This window comes from Pan paniscus, chromosome 19 (assembly GCF_029289425.2).
Source record: "Pan paniscus chromosome 19, NHGRI_mPanPan1-v2.0_pri, whole genome shotgun sequence".
Classification (NCBI taxonomy): domain Eukaryota; kingdom Metazoa; phylum Chordata; class Mammalia; order Primates; family Hominidae; genus Pan; species Pan paniscus.
Window position 1 is genome coordinate 76,262,867 of NC_073268.2, and position 19,543 is coordinate 76,282,409.

At 51.4% G+C, this 19,543-nt stretch overlaps 1 protein-coding gene across 1 annotated transcript; it reads right to left on the reverse strand.

Annotated features, from left to right (window-relative positions):
- Nucleotides 1-8,488: 8,488 nt before the first annotated feature.
- LOC112437604 (uncharacterized) lies at nucleotides 8,489-15,730 on the reverse strand. The gene is made up of 3 exons (XM_055101674.2): nucleotides 15,604-15,730; nucleotides 14,927-15,475; nucleotides 8,489-13,247 (listed from the first exon to the last, which is right to left on the reverse strand). Exons 1-3 carry the CDS (start codon nucleotides 15,728-15,730, stop codon nucleotides 12,940-12,942), a joined length of 984 nt encoding a protein of 327 aa, XP_054957649.2. The 3' UTR covers nucleotides 8,489-12,939.
- Nucleotides 15,731-19,543: the final 3,813 nt, after the last annotated feature.

The following is a 19,543-nucleotide window of genomic DNA, read 5'->3' on the forward strand; positions in this document are numbered from 1 at the left end:
CTCCTCATATGCCTGGGCACGTGCCTCCATAAAGCTGCTGTGGGGAAAGGAAGCCACTGACAATAAAGACAACTTAAGCTGATGAAAATCAGCACACAGCTCCACTGGTTCAGATTTCTCATGCAGAATGCCAGATTCTAAATTATCTTTTGACACTTAAAAATTGGGAGGAAGAGTCATCCAGGCACAGATGGCTAGGGCCCTTGTCCATTAGACTACAGCATTATGAGACGTTGCTTATCTTACTCTTTGAACCTTTTCTGTGACGAGTAAAAAACAAACAAGCAAAAAAAACATTAATTCCTATCCCCTTCCAGAACTCAAGAAAAGCGCCTCTTCTGAGGTTGGGTGCCGTGGCTCATATCTGTAATCCCAATAGGCCAAGGCGGGAGGATCACTTGAGCCCTAGGAATTCTAGACCAACCTGGGCAATATAGGGAGACGGTCTCTACAAAAAAAAAAAAAAAATTAAAAATTAGCTGGGTGTGGAAGTGCGCACCTATAGTCCCAGCTACTCAGGAGGCTGAGGTGGAGGATTGCTTGAGCTCTGGAGGTCAAGGCTGCAGTGAGCTGTGATCGCACCACTGCACTCCAGCCAGGGCAACAGAGTAAGACCTTCTCTCTAAACAACAAAAAAGGAAACCTCCTAAACCTCCTATGGAGCACCAATGCAAAGGTGTCCTTGATTTTGGTATTTGTGCTTCAATACAGACCATGAGCAAAAGCCTCACCATCTTTCCAGCATAAGAGCTAAGTAAATCAAATACTCTGGTTCATTCAGCCTTTGCTGCATTGATGTAGTGCAGTGGTTAAGAGCTTGGGCTTAAATCCTGGCTGTGCAGCTTTCTACCTGTGAAAGTTGCTTAACCCCTCTGTGCCTTATTTTATTCATCTGTAAAATGGGGATAAAAGTGCCTATTTCATAAGGCTATTATAATGACTAAAATAGATAATACATAGAAAGTTCTTAGAACAGCTTCTGGCATTCAATAAATGTCAGGTATTTATTTCCTTGAATTTTCAGAGCAGCGGGCAGAAATACTGTCAACACGTCATGAGCCTTTGTGATGGCAGTTAAACAGCTGGAATCTTGTAGGTCAGGTGCTAGCTGGCATGCCTCGGGAACCTGGATCAGAAAGATAAGCAGTGAGGAAGAGGCACTGCTGCAGGACCTCTCTATCCTACTAGGAACAGCCCTCTGTCTAGCCCCCATGGGTCCCTCCCAGGAAAGAGAAGGGACTAGAAGTGGGAGAGGCCACACAAACTGAATAGGGAAGTAAGGGAGTAGGTCTTGGTTCTGCCTCATGACCCATCTCTGCGAGCCAGTCTTCAGGAATCACATCTCCAGCTTGCACACGCTCAGGAATTACTCCTGGTTTTAAAGGGCAACTCCTCTACTTAATGACTACACCCTTGGGCAGTCACTTGACCACCTATCTGTAAAGGGATACCAGTACCTCACACAGTTGTTCAGGAGTACCTCCCATAATGCAAAGCACCTGGCTCGGAGCCTGGCCTAGAGAGAGGGGCTCAGTGACAGATGGTGCCTCTTGTTACACTTTTCCTAGGTCTTCTCCCGGGGCTAGCATTTCTCTGCTTCTCATTGGAGTAAGATCCCTAGAGTGGGATATTGGAGAATGTCTGTCTGGTTCTAGTACACACCTTGAGTCCTCAAGCCTAGGCTGAAGGGATCCTCAGCTCCAGGAACATGGACATTATATTAGGGGTGGGGCCAAAGTCTTGGAAAATGAGCACTCATTCAATTACCATTTCCTTCCAACACACCCAAGCACCACAACACCGTAGCCCACAGCCGTGGCTCACTGGACTCATCGGGGAGGAACGCGGTGGTGGTGCAGCCTCTCTCCAGGCATACTGCGTGAAAAAGCCCCTCCTTGAGAATGATTGCTTTACAGTCTCCACCATGACCAACCAGGATTTGCTGTAGGAATGCAGGAAAGTCCTATTAATAAAATGCAATCACATTAGTGGGTCAAATAAGAAAATACAAATGGTCATCTTTATGGATGCTGGAAGAGTGACGAAATGCAGTATCCTTTTCTGATCAAAATTATTTTTAAAAAAGAATTCAAAAAGATAATTCATTAGCATAATGAAATATACCTATCTTAATAGGGACTTCCCTAAGACTCAGAACCAAGACAAGCAAGAATGATATCACCAATATTACCTAATACTGTACAAGAATTAATGGCCAATGTGATTCAATAAACCAAAAATCAAAATTTTCAAAGTTTTTTTTCAAAAAGAGGTTCCAAATTATCATTATTTGCAGAAAACCAGTCTGAGTGATTGGATTCACAAATCCTTGTGTGCAGAAAACCAAGAAAGTAATAAAACCAAAATTCAGAAAGTAATTAAACCAATATTCAGAAAGTAAAAAAACCAATAAAAGTTCTGTAAGGCAGCTGGTTACAAAGTAAACATGCCAAATCAGTAGCTCTTCTATATATCAGCAATAACCAATTTGATTTTTAATAAAAATTTTAATAATAAAAATACCTGAGAATAAATTTAACCAAGCTTATGCAAGGATTCTGAGGAAAAAAAATAAAAACTTTTACCAGTGGTCATAAAAGAAGATTTTTTTAAATGAGAAGATATATCCTTACTAGACTGAAGGACTCAATCTATTAAAAGGCTACTTTCCTCCAAATCTATACATTTCATAAAATTCCCATCAAAATTAGAATTTTTTAAAGGACAAAATGATGTTTTTTTTTCGAGACAGAATCTCACTCTGTCACCCAGGCTGGAGTGCAGTCATATTATCTTGGCTCACTGCAACTTCTGCTCATGGGTTCAAGCAATTCTTGTGCCTCAGCCTCCCAAGTAGCTGGGATTACAGGTGTGTGCCACCACACCTGGCTAATTAAAGGACAAAATGATTCTAAAGGTCATCTGGAAAAGTGAATAAAAAAATTCAAGCCAGGAATCAGGCTTACAGCTATCACACTGTGGAGGGAAAGAGAAATTTCTCCCCCAATTAGTGTGCATTTTTCAACCTTTAAAAATCCATGCTTTTGTTTTTTAAATAAAAATTCTTCTCCCATTCTCATTCCAGTCATACTCCGTCCTGTCTTTCCCACTGAATGTTACTATGAATCCTGGACCACAGGCATGGAGCAGCTAGCTCTGAAAACAAAGTGGTAGCAGGAAGATCAGGGAAGGAAAAGAGAACTCTAAACACCACCAAAGTGGCAGTAAGTCTGCCATTTTATTCCCCCTCTGGGGTCTCCTGGCCTGGACTCAAAGATGAACCAAAACCTGGAATTGCATACCAGATGCAGATAGAAAGAGCTCTGAGCCTCTGTTTCTGACCCTAGGAGAGAGGGAAGCACCCCTACAGGTCAGCAAAAGCGGGGAAATCCTGTGTTTGCTGTCTCTTTTCTCCCCACACCAGCCCCTAGGCAATCTCACTGCAGCAGTGGCAGCCAGGCAGGTGCCTAGAACTTCAAGGGAAGGAAACTCATCTCTCTGCCAGAGGAAGAATGGTCCCAACAGCAAGGGAGTCATGCCCATGGCTTTTTTCTCTTTACACAACCTTCCATGCTTGGCCGTGGAGGCAGACAGTCACAGAAACTGTAGGGCAGAGCAGTACAGTTAAAACCCTGACTTTCTAGCCAGAGCACCGGAAAGAGGGACCCCTGAGACTGTAAAGTGTTGAGATTTCAGAGAGGAGGGAACGCAAGAAGGCAATACCCTAAAGTTGTAGGTGAACTCCCGGGCTCATGCCCAGGCATTCCATGTGTGGATCTGAACAAAGGCTTTGAGAACTGAACGGTGGGACAAGGCACTGTCCAGTCTCGTACCCGCCACTGGGTGGCGCACACACGGGGCGGATCTGAACAGCGCGGCAAAGGCTCTGAAGCTTAATTGATATTGAACCACAACCCGCAGGAGGCAGGTGGGAACTTGTGGACTGAACCTAACCAGGACGATTGCCTGCCAAAGCAAAAACACAGGCTTCCAACATGGCCCAGATTCTCATAACACAAAATTAGAATGTTCAGGATACCGTCCATAACTACTTGACATGTAGAGAACAGAGAAAACCTTAATTTCCTGAAGACACTCCTGGGCTGAAGGGAATCTTCCCACCTCAGCCTCCCGAGTAGCTGGGATTACAGGTGCGTGCCACCACGCCCGGCTAATTTTGTATTTTTAGTAGCGACCGGGTTTCTCCATGTTGGTCAGGCTGGTTTCTACATTTCACGTGAAGCACTAAATATATAACCTAAATAGACTATGAAAACCTAGGTGTTTTGTAATCCCTAAAGCAACTACATTTTCAACTTACACAAAAAGATATGGTTAAAAAAATCAGTGAATTAAAATGGAATTCCAAAAAATTCAAATAATCCAAAGGAAGGCAGGAAAAGTCAAAACAGGAATGAAAAACACAGGGAAAAATAGAGAACAAATAGAAAACACAATAAAATATTAAATGTAAATACAAACATACCAACGATTATATTAAATTTAAAAAGTTGAAATATGCTAATAAAAAGATAGATTGTTGAATGTAAAAAACTAACTAACAAAAAACCCAACACTCAACTATATGTGTCTAAGAAACTCATTTTAAGTAAATAGTATAGATTAAAAATGAAAGGACAAAAAAGAAAGATATATCATACAAATACTAATCAAAAGAAATCTGGAGTAGTTACATACCATCAGACAAAACAGACTTCAGAGCAAGGAAATTTACCAAGGATAGAGAGGGACATTACATAATGATAACAAGGTCAATTTTCAAAGAAAACATTAACAATCCTAAGCATCTATGTACCTAACAACAGAGCTTCAAAATCCATGAGGCAAAACCTGACAGAACTGAAAAGAGAAATGGCAAATCAGCAATTACAGTTGGACACCCCAACCTGCCTTTCTCAGTAATCCCTAGAACAAATAGATCACATTCTGGATCATAAAACAACAATTTTTTTTTCTTTTTTAGACAAGGTCTTGCTCTGCTGCTCAGGCTGGAGTACAGTAGAGCAATCTCAGCTCACTGCAGCCCAACTTCACGGACTCAAACGATCCTCCCACTTCAGCCTCCCGAGTAGCTGGGACCACACGCTTGTGCCACCACACCTGAGTAATTTTTGTATTTTTGGTAGAGATGGGGTTTCGCCATGTTGCCCAGGCTGGTCTCGAACTCCTGACCTTAAATGATCCATCCGCCTTGGCCTCCCAAAAGTGCTGGGATTACAGGCATGAGCCACCACTCCAAGCCCATAAAACAAACCTTAACAAATTTAAAAGAACAGAAATAATACAAAGCAAGGTCTCTGAGCATAATGGAATTAAACCAGAGATCGATAACTGAAAAAAATCTCTAAATAGTTGGAAATTAAATAATATACTTCTAAGTAATCCATGGGTCAAAGGAGGTAGTCTCAAAGGAAATGAGGATATTAGAAAATACTTAAAACTGAACAAAAACAAAAATACAATAAATCAAAATGTGTAGATGCAGCTAAAGAAGAGCTCAGATGGAAATTTATAGCATTTGATGCTTATTTTAGAAAAGAAGGAAGGCTCGAGTCAACAATCTAAACCTCAGCTTTAATAAACTAAAGAAAAAAAAAGGGCAAAATAAACCTAAAACAAGCAGAAGGAAGGAAGTTTTGGTAAGTTAAAGAAGCCACTCTCAAAAGGTTACATATTGTATGAACACATGACATTATGGAAAAGGCAAAGCTACAGGGACAAAAAACATCGGTTGGTGGCCAGGGATTGGGGTGAGGCAAGGATGCCACGACAGGGAGCATGAAGCAGATTTGTGGGAGTGTTCAAACTGTTCGGAACCTTGATTGGGGTGGGGCAACAAAACTCACAGGGCAGTATACCCCCAAATAGCCTTTTTATTAAAATGATAATCTCTCACTGTTTGGAATCCTGATTGGGGTGGGGTTACAAAACTCATGGAGCGGTATACTCCCAAACAGTCTTTTTATTAAAATAATAATCTCTCTCTCACTCTCTCTCTCTCTCTCGATCTCTCACACATACACACATGCACGCACACAATGTTTCTCACCATGCAGGCTGTGTCTGTTCACTACTGCCAACAGTATGCCAGGTATAATAAGACTAAATATGTTTTTTTGTTGAATTAAAGCCATTCATTCAAAATGAATCACTGGTACCCAAAAGATGGGGTCTAACTTATGTTTAATTATAATGGGAATAAGTAGCACTTATTGACTGCTTTTTAATTTGCCAAGTACTGCCAAAGATTCAGATGCATTATTCAAATGCATTTATAACTCTTAGATCATTCTGTTCTTTATAATGGCATATTTCGTAGCCATTTCTATTTCTTGAAATTTCAAGTCTTTTTGGTTTTTTTGATTATTTTGGCAAACTTTCTTAAAAGTACAAGAGCCCAAGTTGCACAGGTAAATAATAGCAATGTAGCGGAATGACCACCAGATGGAGACAGAGAACACAGTTATTCAGACGCAAGGTTTTTTTGCCAGAGTTGTTTCCCAGGCTCAGGAGGCACAACACCTGGATATGAGGTTGCTCCCATTAGGACGCTGGTTCTCAAACCTGGCTGCTCATTAAAATCACCTGGGGACATTTACACTACTGATGAACAGCCCCCTTCACCCCACCCCTGACTTTTGTGGTCTGGAGTACGGTCTTGCCACTGAGAGTTTTAAAAGCTGCACAAGTGATTCTAGTTGCAGACAAGTTTGAGAACCGCTACTTTCAAACATGCAACAGTGGAGGGTCTTGAGCTGGTGTGTTTCAGAATCATCTGGGGAATTCGTGAAAAACAGAGACTCAGGCTGTTGTAGCCTTCATTCTTTTGAGAAGCAGTGTATTCTGAAATGATGACATGCTAAACTTAACAAGAGTTAAAAAAATAATCAGTACTGAATCTGATACAAGGCCAGGTGTGGTGGCTCACACCTGTAATCCCAGCACTTCGGGAGGCCAAGGTGGGAGGATCGCTTGAAGCCAGGAGTTCAAGACCAGCCTGGTCAACATAGCAAGATCCCATCTCCACAAAAGAAAAATTAAAAAATTAACTGGGCATGGTGGCACATGCCTGTAGTCCCAGCTACTCGGAAGGCTGAGATGGGAGGATGGCTTGAGTCCAGGAGGTCAAGGCTGCAGTGAGCTGAGATTATGCCACTGCACCGAGCGTGGGTGACAGAGTGAGACCCTGTCTCAATAAACAGATAAATCAGATACAGTCTCATACTAGATTCTTTTCCAAACTGGGCCAGTGGGTTTCCTCTCCAGAGAAGTATAGGCCACACATGCTGGCAGGTGCTGGAAGAGTTTCTAAAGCCGTGTTTGGTTGTTCCATTTTGGGATGTTAAGAAAAAGGCCACTCAGCCCGGTGGATTCCCAGCCTTCATGTAGTCTACTCCCCAAATTTGTTTTCACTCTCTTTTATCAAAGTGTTTAAATTAGTTTATTTATTTTAATTTTTAATCTGATTTTTTTTTTTTTTTTTTTTTTTTTTTTGTAGAGATGGGGGACTCGCTATGTTGCCCAGGCTTGTCTCAAACTCCTGGTCTCAAGCCATCCTCCTGCTTTAGCCTCCCAAATTGCTGGGATGACAGGTGTGAGGCACTGTGCCCAGACTAAATTATTGTAATATTACAGCTATTATGGATTCGGTTTCTAAATAACATTTGTTGTTTTTCCATATCATAAAAGTAATGAATCTCCATTGTGGAACATTTGGAAAAAACAAAACAAGACACACATGTAAGAAAAAATGACCTATTCTCCTGCCACATGGAGATAATCACAGTTATTTTGGTATGTTTCATTACAGATTTTTTCATGATATGTGTACGTATGTATGGGTATACACTCTTAAGTGTGCACTTACACGTGCTCCAAATGTGTGTGTGTGCACATGTGCACAATCCAATCTACATCGTGGGGAATCTACAAAGTTGTGGTCACAGTGTAGAGCCAGCCCCACAGGCCTCCCCAGAGACAAGGCCCTGGACTGCCCCCAAGTCCTCCCGAAAGGGACATCTGTGGTGGTGGTAGGGCCAAGATGCCATGAGCAACCACCTGGAGGCCCCGAGTACTCAGCGTGAACCAGGTAGTGGAAGGGAAGGGGAAGGGCAGAGTGAGAACCAGGAGGAATGCTTGCTTTTCTTTCCAAGCACAAGGGACCACTTTCTCCACTGCAGCTGACCTGATGCTTATGCCGGGAAGGAGGAGGGGCAGACTCCGTCCTCCAGGTCCCTCAGGAGGGGAGAAAGGGACCAAAGTGGGAGACTTGGGTCTGAGGTCTGAACTTGACCCTGCACCCGCATCAGTTTCTCTGGGTGGGGGTTGGGGAGGGAGCAGGCAGCCGAGGGCCCTCACCCACTGCAGGGTCTTGTGGATCACGAGTGATCCTGTAGTAAGTGAGGGTTTTGTTCACGCAGTTCAGAGTGTTCCGGAGAGCTTTTGTTCTAAGCTTATTTGCCTGGAGAAAGGAAAAAATGATCTTATTAGCACCAAAGGGTGTGGTAGGCAGAACAATGGCCCCCAGAGATGGCCACGTCCTAATCTCCGAAGCTGTGAATATGTTATTGACGTGGCCATGGGGAACTGAGGCTGCAGATGGAGTTAAGGTTGTTAATTAGCTGACTAATTAGGGAGATTATCCTAGACTGTCTGGGTGGCCCATGTGGTCACAGGGTTCTTAAAAGCAGAAGAAAGGACAGAGAAGAGAAGAGTGAGATGTCACCAAGGAAGAAGGCCAGGGAGATGCAACCAGGCCGGCTGTGAAGGTAGAGGAATGGGCCAGCAGCCAAGGAGGGCGGGCGGCCTCTAGAAGCTGGAAAGAGCCAGGAAATGGGTGGAATCCCCAGGCTCCAGAAGAAACGCAGCCCTGCCGACACCTTGACATTAGCCCAGGGAGACCACTGTCAGACTTCTAACCTGCAGAGCGGTGAGATAGTAAGTGTGTTGCTCTAAGCCTCTAAGTTTGTGGTCATTTGCTGCAGCAGCCATAGGAGGCTCATCCAAGGAGGATCCCAGCTCCAGCCCCTGGTGCCCTGGGGTGGGTTCTGCAGGACACCTGGTGTGGAACTGGAGTCTCCTTCCCAGGGCATGCCCTGCCTTTGCGGACTGTCCCCTCTGCCTGGAACCCATCCTGGCCTCAGGCATGCTCGTGCAGTGGCCTCTCTGAGCGGGAGTATTGCCACCACTCCTTCCTCCTGTGCCAGCGACTCTGAGCTCCGTGTCTGACTCAGTCTGATGCCCGCCACCCCGGCCTAGGTTTGGAGGTCAGGCAGCCCGGGGTTTCAATTCCAGCTCTGTGGCAGCGTCAGGTTCCCCACCGTGGAAAGGACACAGGAATCCCTCTCTCGCACTGCTTTCAGGAGCTGGTCTACAAGGAGACTGCTCTTTATAAAACACCGGGGAGAGTCCCGGGGACTTCCTACAACAGGCCCTGCCGGCTCCAGTCCCACGAGTTAGGGGTCACTGAGCTCCCGCATTGGGCACACTTCCCTGGTTACACTCACTCTTGGCTCTCACATCCCTGAGCTCCACCTGCAGCATAAGGACATCCAGGCCTGGTGCGGGGAGCCATTTCTTCCCCAGGAGTAGGTGGTGGGGCACTGCCGTGTCTCCTACAGCCCTGCCTTCCCCAGAGAAGGCGCAATGTTCCCTTCTGGGGTGGTCCTCGTGGACTGCGGTGGGCCCCAGGCATACACATTTAGGTCCCCAAGTCAACTCAGACTCTGCCCTGTGAAACTAAAAATAAAGCAACACTGAAGTGTAGGATGCACAGAAGGAAGGAAGTCTAAGAAGTTCTGATTTTTCATGGCTCAAGGTCACCTTGATGCTTTTATTTAATAGCATTTTTTTCTCTCCTCTCCTAGATGCACTGTTGTGCTGGTGCCTTAAGTGCATTTGGGGTCGGCCTCTTGGCCCATCTCTCATGGGAGTGAGGATTCTGTGGTCAAATACATTGGGTAGATGCTGCCTACTTCATCCCCCTTACTGAGAGTCGAGGAGCAGCCCATCAGCACATTAAAGGCTCTGGTAAGTCCTACAGTAAAGAAACTGGTTTAACAATGTTTTCCAGTGTGATCTGACCACAGTCTTTGTTTGCACATCATAGTAACCTCCAGCTGAGAATGCTTCTTATAAAATGCCAGCCTGGAAATTCTCCAGGGGTTTCCCCCGATCAGCAGGTAGGTAACGCTGGAAGGCATCCCGGGTGTGGGACAGACTGTGCGCTCTGCATGGAGGTGAGTGGCTGAGGTCTCCTCAGCTTGCTTGGGCTCTGAGGGGGAGTGGCAGCTGTGGGCTTCCCTGGGTGCCCCCAGCCCAGTCCAGGCCCCATAGGTGGGCACAGCTGGTGGGCAAGCCTGGGTGAAACTCCCTCACCTTCCTGGCTCCTGGCCGCAGGTGCAGCTTGACACAGGGGTCTGCCAGCCCATTGTGGTCCATGGGCTTCAGGTCCCGGGTAGAGAACAGCAAAGGGTGTGAACGGGAAATCGGGGGATGGAGCTGCCAGGGCCTGCAGATGCCCTTGTCCCCTGGGTCTCCTGGCTGGGTCCATTCATGGCCCCTGTCACAGAAGCCCCTGGCCCCACACCTCCAGACACAGGGAGTGAGGGTGGCATTGCGGTGCAATCTCCCCTCCCACAAACATCCTGGCCCAGGGCAGCTGTTAGGGGGCCTCTGTCAAGACAGACTTTCTCTCCTCGCCATCCTGAAAGCCAGGTGGCTCACCTTCCTCTGAGCCTCCCTCCCCACCCCGCTTTGGTCAGGCCCTTCCCTCGTCCTGACTCCTCTCCCCCATCTTCCCAGCACCGCCTCCTGAGAGGCCACGTCCCTCACTGACCCTAAATCCACATAACCCCGGGTCACCGTCCGAGAGGCCCCATTTCTGGCCATATTTGTCACAACTCCCAGTCAGTCCACAGAGGTCACACAAGCTGATCGGCCACAGAGGGTTCCTCCACAAGACGGCGCCCCTCACTCACTCTGCCTTCCGTTCCTTCAGAAAACCCAGCCAAGCGTGCAGACCCAGGGACACACAGAAGGATGGGCAGATAGGGGCTTCGCTGACCTCAGCAGGCTCTTGTTTCGGAAAACTGCATTTTTTTTTCTTCTGGGCTGGAGCACAGGGCTGTAGGGAGGCAGCTGTGGCATCTGTGGGGCGCAGCCGGTCACCCCAGAACATTATTCAAAGATGCACCGCAAGGCCTCTACCCAGCCGGGTCAGGGAGGCAGCCTGGCTGCTCGCACCAGGCTCATCTCCAAGGGGAGGCTGAGTCTCCCTCCCAGACCGACCCCACCTTGGTTTGGCAGAGCTCCGGGGGATCGGGGGGCTCCCAACCACCTACTTCTCTGCCACTGGAAGAGGGCAGAAGTTTGGGGGCCTGGCTGGCATGGTTTCTGGGCTCAGCCCCTGTATTCACTCGCTAGGAAGTGGATGAGTACTTTTCACCCGAAGCCTCAGCTTTATCATCATCTGCGCCTCAGCCGGGCGCAGTGGCTCACACCTGTAATCCCAGCCCATGAGCCCAGGAGTTCAAGACCAGCCTGGGCAACATAGTGAGACACCGTCTCTACAAAAACTTTAAAAATTAGCTGGGTGTGGTGGCACATGCCTGTGGTCCCAGCTATTAGGGAGGCTAAGGGAGGAGGACTGCTTGAACCCAGGAGGCAGAGGCTGCAGTGAGCCATGATCATGCCACTGCACTCCAGTCTGGGCAACAGACTGAAACCGTTTCTCAAAATTAAAAAAAAAAAAAAAAAAAAAACGGGCAAGGATGTAAGAGTCCCATCTTCCCAGGGCTGGAGTGAGAGGGAGGGAGACGACGTGGACACAGGGCCTGGCAGGCAGAGTGTTTCCTCCTCTTCCCTGCACGCCAGGCCCCTGTGAGATGCCAGAGAAGTGGCTGAGGTCAGGTGGGCATACGTGAGCTGTGCCCTGCACTGTGGGGCTGCCTCTGGGACAGGGCCTGGCTCAGTAGCCCCATGTGCACCCACAGTGACATGGCTGCTCTTCCAAACCCAACTCCCTCACCCTGGCCTCTTGCCTTTCCCACCACGTGCCTGGAGTGCAGAGTTCTGGGAATCTGGTGGCCCACCCTGTGCAGGGGGTCCCTGACCACTGTGTCTTATTCTTACAATTCGTATACATTTGTTCGTTGTAGCTCAAAATGTTTTCACTGGGTCCTGTCTCTTGACACATTTCACTTGCATATCTTTGGGCCACCAGAAGTTTTGGCATGTCTGTCCAGTGGCTCTGGTTGTCCCACCTCTGTGCCCCAAGACACCCATGGGGGCTAGGCTGGGGGCGCTGCCACACTGGGACGGAGTGATGCCTGCTCTGTCCTTCTGACCCCTGGACTGTGATGGGCCCTCTGCTGCCACCTCTCCTCTCCTTCACCCGGCAGGCCCCTGAGCACCCTGAACAGCCACACATTTGGCCAGAAGCAAGAAGACCAGTGGGCACTGCCTGAGGCCGTGTCACCGTGCTGCCAACAGCTTCTGTGCCCAAACAGGTGGCTTCCCTGGCCCTGACCCCGGGTTCCCACCAGTGCCTCCACCCAGCCCTCTGTGGGGCTGCCCTCCCATGGAGTCTGACCTCTGTCCACAGAAGGGGGAGGGCAGGAGGCTGATTCCAGGTCAGGGAGCTGTTAGGGGGGCTCTTGGATAGACCCTCCCCAGCTAGTGAGTTGGCAAGAGACAGAAACTGACCCCATGGTTTAGGGGCGGCTCCCACGGGAGGGACAGGAGGAGTAAGCCATGAGAGGAGGCCCTGGCTGGTGCTGGCACTGAGGGGATAGATGGGGGGGCATCTGGCTTTGAGAGGAGAGCCTCTCCCCCAAACCCCAGCCCTGCCCCTCCCTGGGCCTCTCAGATGCTGTTGCTGGTGAAGTGTTCAGGAGAGGAGATTCTGATTCTCAAGTATCATTCAGCCTGAAAAAGGAAGTTTTGACACGGGCTGCAGTATGGATGAAGCCTGAAGACATTCTGCCGACTGAAAGGAGGTAGACACAAAAGCACAGATACTGGGTGATTGCACTTATATGAGGTTCCTAGAACAGTCACATCCATGGAGAAGGAAGCAGAAAGGCGGTTGCCAGGGGCCGGGGGAGGACGAATGGGGAGCTGTTGTTTAATGGGTCCAGTTTCAATTTTGCAGGATGAAGAGGCTTCTGGAGATGGGTTGCACACAGTGTGAAGGTAGAAGGTACTGAGCATGACTGAACTGTACCCTAAAAATGGGTGGGTGGGTGGGGAGTGAAGGAGCAAAAAGAAATGGTTGCAATGGGAAATTTATACTTGTATATTTTAGCAAAATAAAAAAACCCAAGCGTCTCCGAGGACTGGCAGTGCTCATTGAATGCTCACAACAGCCACGTAGAGCAGGGACAATCAACCCTATTTACAGATGGGCAAACCGAGACTGACCCTTAGAAGAGCGGACAAGCAAGGGTGCACCCCGGGGCGTCCAGCCTCCCCCAGGCCCTCCAGAGGCCTGTGCCAGTCCTGCTTCTGCTTGCCCACCCTGGGCCCCTCCCCACACCCCAGCCCCAGCTCCCCACACCCCAGGACCCCGGCTCTTCCGGGAAATGCACCACATCCCCGTCCCTGCAAAGCTGGATTTACACAGAGAAAGAACTGGGGACTTGGGGAGCCACCATGGCTCGGGGCCTCCCATCCGCACTTCCAATGCCTGAGGGATACACCCCTAAGTGGACCCCCAAGCAGATCCCGCATCCTGGAGAGATGCGGGGGTTTTCGCTCCGGGGGGGGGCACTGGTCGTCCCCACCTTCAGCTTCCGGTGGCACATTTGATCCTAGGGAAACTCCAGGCTGGCAGCCTGCAGGCCCTGGTGAGTGCCTGGGCCCAGCGCAGACACCCCTGCTGCGCGGTGGAGGGGCCCTGGGGAAATCCGAGCGGGACTCTCACCAGGCAAGGTCCACATTCTGGGCAGGGTGGGGTTTGACGCTGGTTTTCTGAGTGACATGGCTGAGGCCACAGCTGGGCTGGGGCTGGTGGGGTTGGGGAGGGGTCTCCCATCCCACCCCCACCCCACACAAACCGATCCCTCGCTGGATTGCGACCTCTTCTGGCCTCGGTTTCCCAGCCAGTCCCGGCCCCGGCCCCGGCCGGACATGCACTCTCGGGGGCGGGAAAAGGTCCCGGAGCGTCCGCCGGTCGGGCCTCGGCCCCGGGACTCTGGCCCTTGCCTGCTCCATGGGGCTCGGGGCTCGGCCCGGGAGGAGGAGGGTCCTTTCTGCCCGGGGCAGCGGGCGCAACCGGTGGGCAAAGGTCCGCGGCCCTGGAGAACGCCGCGGCGGGGTCCACGGACACCAGAGGAGGAACCGCCAAGGTTTTTCCAAAGGACAAGCGGCGCGGCGGTCCTCCTAGTTCCTCGGCCCGCGCGCCACCCGGGAGGCCGAACCGGCCCCAGCCCTGGGCCCCCTCCCCAGCCCGCCCCAGCCCCGACCCTCCGCTGCGGGGCCCTCCCGGAGCGGCCGGCCAGCGGGGAGCAACTACGCTGCCGGCTGCAACGCGTGTCTCCCCGGGACGCAGCTCCGCCCTTCCCGGGAACAAAAGCGGCTGCCCGCGCCTGAGCTCCCAAACGGCTGGCGGGCAGGGAGCGGGCGCCGCGCCGGCTCCCCGGAGCCCAGCCCCGGAAATGGGACACCCACAGCGGGTGCCCCCAAACTTCCCACCTCTCCCGTCCGGTCGGGGGAGGGGTCGGGGCCGGTGGGCAGGGCGCGGAGAGCGCACGAAGCGCTTAGGGGGTCTGCGGCCCCGCGGCGGGGGGTTGTGCCAAGGGAGAACGCGACGACGCGAGGGGGAGGGACGGAGGGCACCCCGAAGCCGGGGACCGCCAAGCCGGAGCCAGTGGAGGGGGGCGAAGTCGGCGAGTTGGAAACTTACTGCAATCGTCCACTCCTAGCCTTTGGCGTTCGGCTGGTCCTCTGGCGGCTTGGCGGGCGGCTGCGCAGGGCTGGGACCTGTGCTGGATCGTTAGGCTTCCGAAGAGATGGTCGCCATCCTTGTCGTCGTCGCGGGCGCCGTCAGAGGGGCGGCGGCGGCCGGCGCTGGCAGTGGCTGGGCGCGCGGGGGCGTCATGGGGCAGGTCCCGCGGGAAGTGGGGGAAGTAGCCAGAGATCTGCTGGATGGGGCGGATGGGGCCGGGGCACACGTCGATGGCCACATGCTCCTGGATGCAAATGGTCGCCTTTTCCCCGCGCCGCCGGGGGGTCATACAGGCAGCGCCTCCCCGCCCCCGCACGGCCTGGCCCGGAGCGACCCCCGCCGGGGGCGGCTCAGCAGGCCCGGCATGGCGCGGCGGGGCCTCCGCGAAGGCCAGCGCGAGTGAGTGCCAGGGGCGGGCAGGCAGGGGGCCGGCCCAGCCCGCGTCACCCGGCAGCAACCACGCAGCGTGAGTGTGCGGGCTGCCCAGGCAGCGCGGAGCGGAGAGAGCTGCGTGGGGCCACACTCACTCGCACTCACACCGGCGGACACGCCGGCCTGGGACCCCGTGCGCGCACTCCCTCGGGACAAGCGGGGAGCCAGCAGGACAGGGACCCACGGAACGCACACTCACTCACACGTTCCTGCAGGTGCCAGCACATGCGGGGCTCCGTTCGCTCTCACGGGACACACGCAGGTGTGCAAGGACAATGCAAGTGCACGCACACGTGTGCAGACACGTAGTGGAAGCATCCACTCGCTCATACTTGTAAGACACACACACACACACAAACATATGCACACATACAGAGTTGGTTGAGGATGCTGTAACACAGTACACCCCCCTAATGCACACACACACACACAGACACGCACACACAGGTGATCAAGGGCACCCAGGGGAGAATCTTCCATACCCCCAAGGACCCCTAACAAGACGCACAAACATGCACCCATAGAAGTAATCAGGGGACCCTGGGCACAACTCCCTCTCTCCTTCGCCATCTATCAGGACATGGAGTCACACTCCTAGGCATGTGTGGACAGGCTGCCTACACACGGGCAGGACATGTATATGCTCAACTGTACAAGGACACTGCGGGCACACTCTGCGCACACGTATTCTCAGGTCACATAAACACAGCACTCTGTAACCTGGAGTCAGTCCCTCACTTGGTCAGTGAGTGGGCTGAAGCACCCACTGGGACAGGGTGGCTGAGAACCAGGACAGGGCCTGGTCAGGAGGGGTTGAGGGCAGGGCCTGGGAAGTGAGTGATGCAATGAGGTTGGGCAGTACCACCCCCCACCCAACCACCCACTGCAGGCCTCCCACATCATCGGGTCACTAAACAAATCCCAGAGGGCCCAGCCCCAGCTGTTGCCTGGCTTTCCAGAAACAGAACTCGGTTGGGAATCGCTGCTGCTTGGACAGGTCTGTCCCCAGAAAGCCCTGGGCATGGATGGAGTCCTGTCTACCCTCTGGTTTCCACTGACACATTTACCTACCAACATTCTGTCCAAGTCTCCTCTTCTGAGCCCGCACCAGAATCACCCTTAATGGAGAGTCACAGGGAGAAGACGTCCACCCGCGCATGAGAAGACAGGCCTGGAACAGAGCCTTCCTGCACAGCCTCAGAAGGGACCCACCTTGCTGACACCTTGATCTTGGACTCATGGCCTCCAGTACTGTGAGACAGTAACATTCTGTTGTTGAAGGTGCCCAGTCTGTGGTACTGTAAAGCAGCCCTGGGAAACTAACACAGCCTGTTAGCCCACAGATGGTGGAGAGATGGAATGCTCCGTGGAGCTCCAGGCTTACTGTCTGCAGCCCCCAAAGTGTGCTCCGGGACCCTTGGGTGGGTGTAGGTATGCAAGGTAATTTGGGGTGGTTCAAGGTGAAGAATTTCAATGGACATAATAATGTATTTATCTTGCTGGGTAAATGAGGGATCCCCAACTGTTAGGAACCAGGCTACACAGCAGGAGGTGAGCAGCCAGCCAGTGAGCAAAGCTTCATCTGTAGAAACAGCCACTTCCCATCCCTTGCATTACCACGTGAGCTCTGCCTCCTCTCAGATGAGCGGTGCCATTATCTCATAGGAGCGTGAACCCTACTGTGAACTGCGCATGCCAGGGATCTAGATTGTGTGCTCCTTATGAGAACCTAATGCCTGATGATCTGTGACTGTCTCCCATCACCCCCAGATGGAACCATGTAGTTGCAGGAAAACTAGCTCAGGGCTCCCACTGATTCCACATTATGGTGAGTTGTGTAATTATTTCATTATATATTACAGTGAAATAATAGAAATGAAGCACACAATAAATGTAATGGGCTTGAATCATCTCCACATCATCCCTTCCCCTTCTCCCGGGTCCGTGGAAGAATTGTCTTCAAGAAAACTGGTCTCAGGTAGCAAAAAGGTTGGGAACCGCTGGTGTAAATGCTTCAAGGAATAGTTAAGCAGCTTAAGGTTTACATGCTACAAAAAGTACAGGTTCAAACGCTAATAAAAATGGGTGCAAATGAAAACACTCTCTTGCTGTGGTCCAAGGAGTTTTAAGCATTCTATCAGAAAGACTTGCAGCTTGGAGCTGCAGCTGCCCTCCCACATCCTGTCCACTGTAACCCCTGCAACACACAAACACACATATGCACACACGCGTGCGCACACACACAAACACACACACACACACGCTGTGCTTCATGCCCTCACTTGGGTGGCCTGGGAGGGAATGTGTTTGTTTGTTTGTTTGTTTTGAGATGGAGTTTCACTCTTGTTGCCCAGGCTGGAGTACAAAGGCGAAATCTCGGCTCTCTGCAGCTTCCGCCTTCCGGGTTCAAGCAATTCTCCTGCCTTCGCCTCCCGAGTAGCTGGGATTACAGGCATGTGCCACCATGCCCGGGTAATTTTGTATTTTTAATAGAGATGGGGTTTCTCCATGTTGGTCGGGCTGGTCTCGAACTCCCGATCTCAGGTGATCCTCCCGCCTCAGCCTTCTAAAGTGCTGGGATTACAGGCGTGACTCACCGCGCCCAGCCGGGAATGCATGCTTTTAGGAGAAACGAAGACAACTCAGGCCCCTCATTCTCCTGGTGTTTGCACAAGTGCCTTCTCCACAGACCATGCTTCAGTCTCTTTCTTAGTTCTCCTTCTTACTGAAAGAGAGAAGCAGAGCCCCATCATGTACCCAGCTGCTTGGGGCCCAAGCCAAGTGTGCAAGCTTCCTGGGGAGCCTAGTGAGTGGAAGGCACTGCAGACCCTCCCCAAAGAAGCATCAGTTTTTGATGGATCCTTGAGCCCAGGAAGGCAATAGACAAGACATCATGGTTCACCAGAAGAGACAACAAAAATGCGGTGAGGAAGGGCAGTAGTCAAAGGTTTTATGCTCCACGAGAAGGGGTTCTCAGGGCTCTAAGCAGCAGGCAGACTTTATTGCATGTGTAGTTAGGTGATGGCGACCTACAGTTTTCACTGGGAACTGGGATCAAGAGTAACTCGACCTCCTACTCCTGCACGTCTCTCTCTGTCTCTTTGTGTTTTGTATCTCTCTCCCCATCTCACCCTCCTTATCCTCTCAGCCTCCTCTGTCTCTCTCCAAATCTCTCTTCCTCTCTCACTTTCCCTTCTCCTCATCTCTCTTTCTCTCTCCTTCTTTTCCAGTTCTCTCTCCCTCCTCATCTCGCTGCATGCCACTGTTCACGCTCCTGGGGCTCCACGTGGACAGGTGGACATGGGACTCCTAGGCTAATTTTCACGGCACAAGCACAGGGCTGCAGGACCTTGGTCCCCCACCTCCCAGCACCCTCAAAATGAGAGGTGTGGGGTGTGCCCGTGCTCTCCTGGGTGGGCGTCCCACGCTCCAGGAAGCAGAAACTGCAGGACAAAGCTGGCGCAAGTGACATGCCCGCGTGGCTGCCGGCTTCCATCTTGGGATCTGCTGAGGCCAAAGCAGAGTACACCTGCCCCGGACCGACCCTGCACCAGGGTAGGGGTAGGGGTGGGTTTGGGGGTGGGAAGGGCGATGGGAGCAGCCACTGCAAAGCAGTCCCTGGCTGGCTTCCTGCCCCACACCCTGCCATGCGAGGCCTCTCCTCCCGCCCCCAGCCCTGCCCCTCACCACCTCCACCCCTAGGTTGTCCAGATCCAGGCTCCAGAAGTCTCCTAGGATCCAAGAACTAAGGGCAACCACTGGGCTCCGCAGCCCCTAGTCCATGAGTCAGCCACCCCTCTGCATGCTGACAAACCTTGGCTGTCACTTATCCTCCACCCCAAACCAGCCCCAGCCCCATCCTATTGCAGGCCTGTGTGGCTGCTGGAGAGGCTGGGCTCCCTTCCTCTCCCTGAGGCTGCCTGATATGCTTTCTGGATCCTGGAGAAAACTGACCCACTATTCTCATACTGGTGCAACTTCTTCCAAGACCTCAAAACTGGACCACATGAACTTGTCTTGCTTCTTGTTTCTTCTTGCTAGGGCTGTCACTGGGACAGTCCGAGATGGGGGGTGGGGGGAGACAATGGATGAATGGATGGATGAATGGGCGTCCCCCCACCAGTATTACCACCTCCTCCTAAC